The sequence below is a fragment of the Carlito syrichta genome, unplaced genomic scaffold (genome assembly GCF_000164805.1).
Source record: "Carlito syrichta isolate Samal-C Ts95f unplaced genomic scaffold, Tarsius_syrichta-2.0.1 Scaffold89967, whole genome shotgun sequence".
NCBI classification, from domain to species: domain Eukaryota; kingdom Metazoa; phylum Chordata; class Mammalia; order Primates; family Tarsiidae; genus Carlito; species Carlito syrichta.
Window position 1 is genome coordinate 27,564 of NW_007034063.1, and position 1,598 is coordinate 29,161.

At 57.8% G+C, this 1,598-nt stretch overlaps 1 protein-coding gene across 1 annotated transcript in view; it reads right to left on the bottom strand.

The window, feature by feature from the left end:
- Window positions 1-1,598, bottom strand: part of SIPA1L3 (signal induced proliferation associated 1 like 3) — a 125,380-nt gene that overhangs the window by 2,403 nt on the left and 121,379 nt on the right. Inside the window, exon 21 of the mRNA XM_021712493.1 lies at window positions 952-1,033. Coding sequence (XP_021568168.1) covers window positions 952-1,033 — 82 coding nt within the window. The remainder of the gene's footprint in view (window positions 1-951; window positions 1,034-1,598) is intronic.

Below are 1,598 nucleotides of genomic sequence, written 5' to 3' on the forward strand. Positions count from 1 at the left end.
TTATTGTAGAGATGAGGTCTTGCCTGCCCAGACGGGTCTCGAACCCGCGGGCTCAGGCAAATCTACTCACCTCAGCCTCCCAAAGGCGCAGGATTACAGGCTGAGCCACCAAGCCTGGCGAGATGAGGTCTTTCTATGTTAACTAGGCTGGCCTCAACTCCTGGGCTCAGTGCTGGGATTACAGCGTGAGCCACTGTACCTGGCAGATGTGTTATTGTTTTTGTTGGCCGTGGGCTTTGCTGCCGCAGGGGTTCCCTGCGGCTCTCACAACCCTTCGGTGGACAGCCACACTGGCTCCGGTTTTCACCTGCCTGCAGAGCAGCAATGAGCGTCCTTGTTCGTGATCTCTTTGTGCCCACACTGGAAGGTCTCATGGACAAATTCCCACAAGTGGAACTGCTGGTCAACAAAGTACACCATTACTTTTTCTTTTGAGTCGGAGTCTCACTATCGCCCAGGCCGGAGTGCAGTGGTGGCATGCTTACGGCCACTGTAGCCTCAACCTGCTGGGTTCAGGCAATCCTCCCATCTCAGCCTTCCAAGTAGCTGGAACTATCGGTGCATACCCCCACACCTGGCACATTTTTTTACTTATCGTAGAGATGAGGTCTCACCAAGTTGCTCAGACTGGTCTTAAACCGCCGGGCTCAGGCAATGCTCTTGCCTCGGTCTCCCAAAGTGCTGGGATGACAGGCATCACTGCGCCCAGCCTCACAATCACATTTTTGATAAATATTGTCCCACTGCCCTCCAAAAAGGCTGGGCCAATTTATTCTCCCTTGAGCATGCATGAGAGTTCCTTTGTGAGCTTCCAAGCCTTCAGCATCACTACTTTTTCCGCTGGCCGCACCCACAGTCAAGAATAGCAGGTGCGGGGTGGAGACAGGGGCCTGAGCCTTGCTGGCCCGTCTGGGACGCGGGCGGGGGAGTGCACGCCTCGCGAGGCCCTACCTTCTGGAGGTCCGTATGCAGCTGTTTCAGCATCACCTCCAGCTGGTACACCTTGCCTGTCAGATCCAGGGGGCGCTCCTCGCTGAAAGGACAGCGGACAGTGTCAGGCCGGAAGCCCGCAGCCCCCAGAGAGGGGTCTCGGTCCACAGCTGGGGGGCACATGGGGCACAGGCCCCTCTCACCCCTGACATCCTGGGGAGTCCCTTCCCTGCTGGGGTCTGGGTGTGCACAGAGGAGAAGCTCTGAGGGGAAGCCAGAGCCAGCCTTTCTCTCGGTCACACTCTGCCCACCAAGGGCACATCTGTGGGTGCAGACGGGGTCATGAGGGCACTGAGCCTGCGCAGGGGTGGGTGCCTGCCCTCAGGCATGCATGACCCCAAGGAGAGGCCACATATGTGACTTCAGGGAGAACCTCTCCATGTGTCCACCGAGTAGGTCCAGGCACCATTCTAGGCCCGGAGAGCACGTGAGTGAACAGATGGACAAAAGGGCCTGCCCTCGCAGACCGGACCACAATGGAGCTGGCAGTAATGACGTCAGCGTGCCCATATCTGAGAGCCCCCCATGCCAGGCCCTGGGCTGCCCAGCTCGTTGTGGTCACTTTAACGGAGCTCCCTGCCCACTGTGGTCTTTTTTTTTTTTTTTGG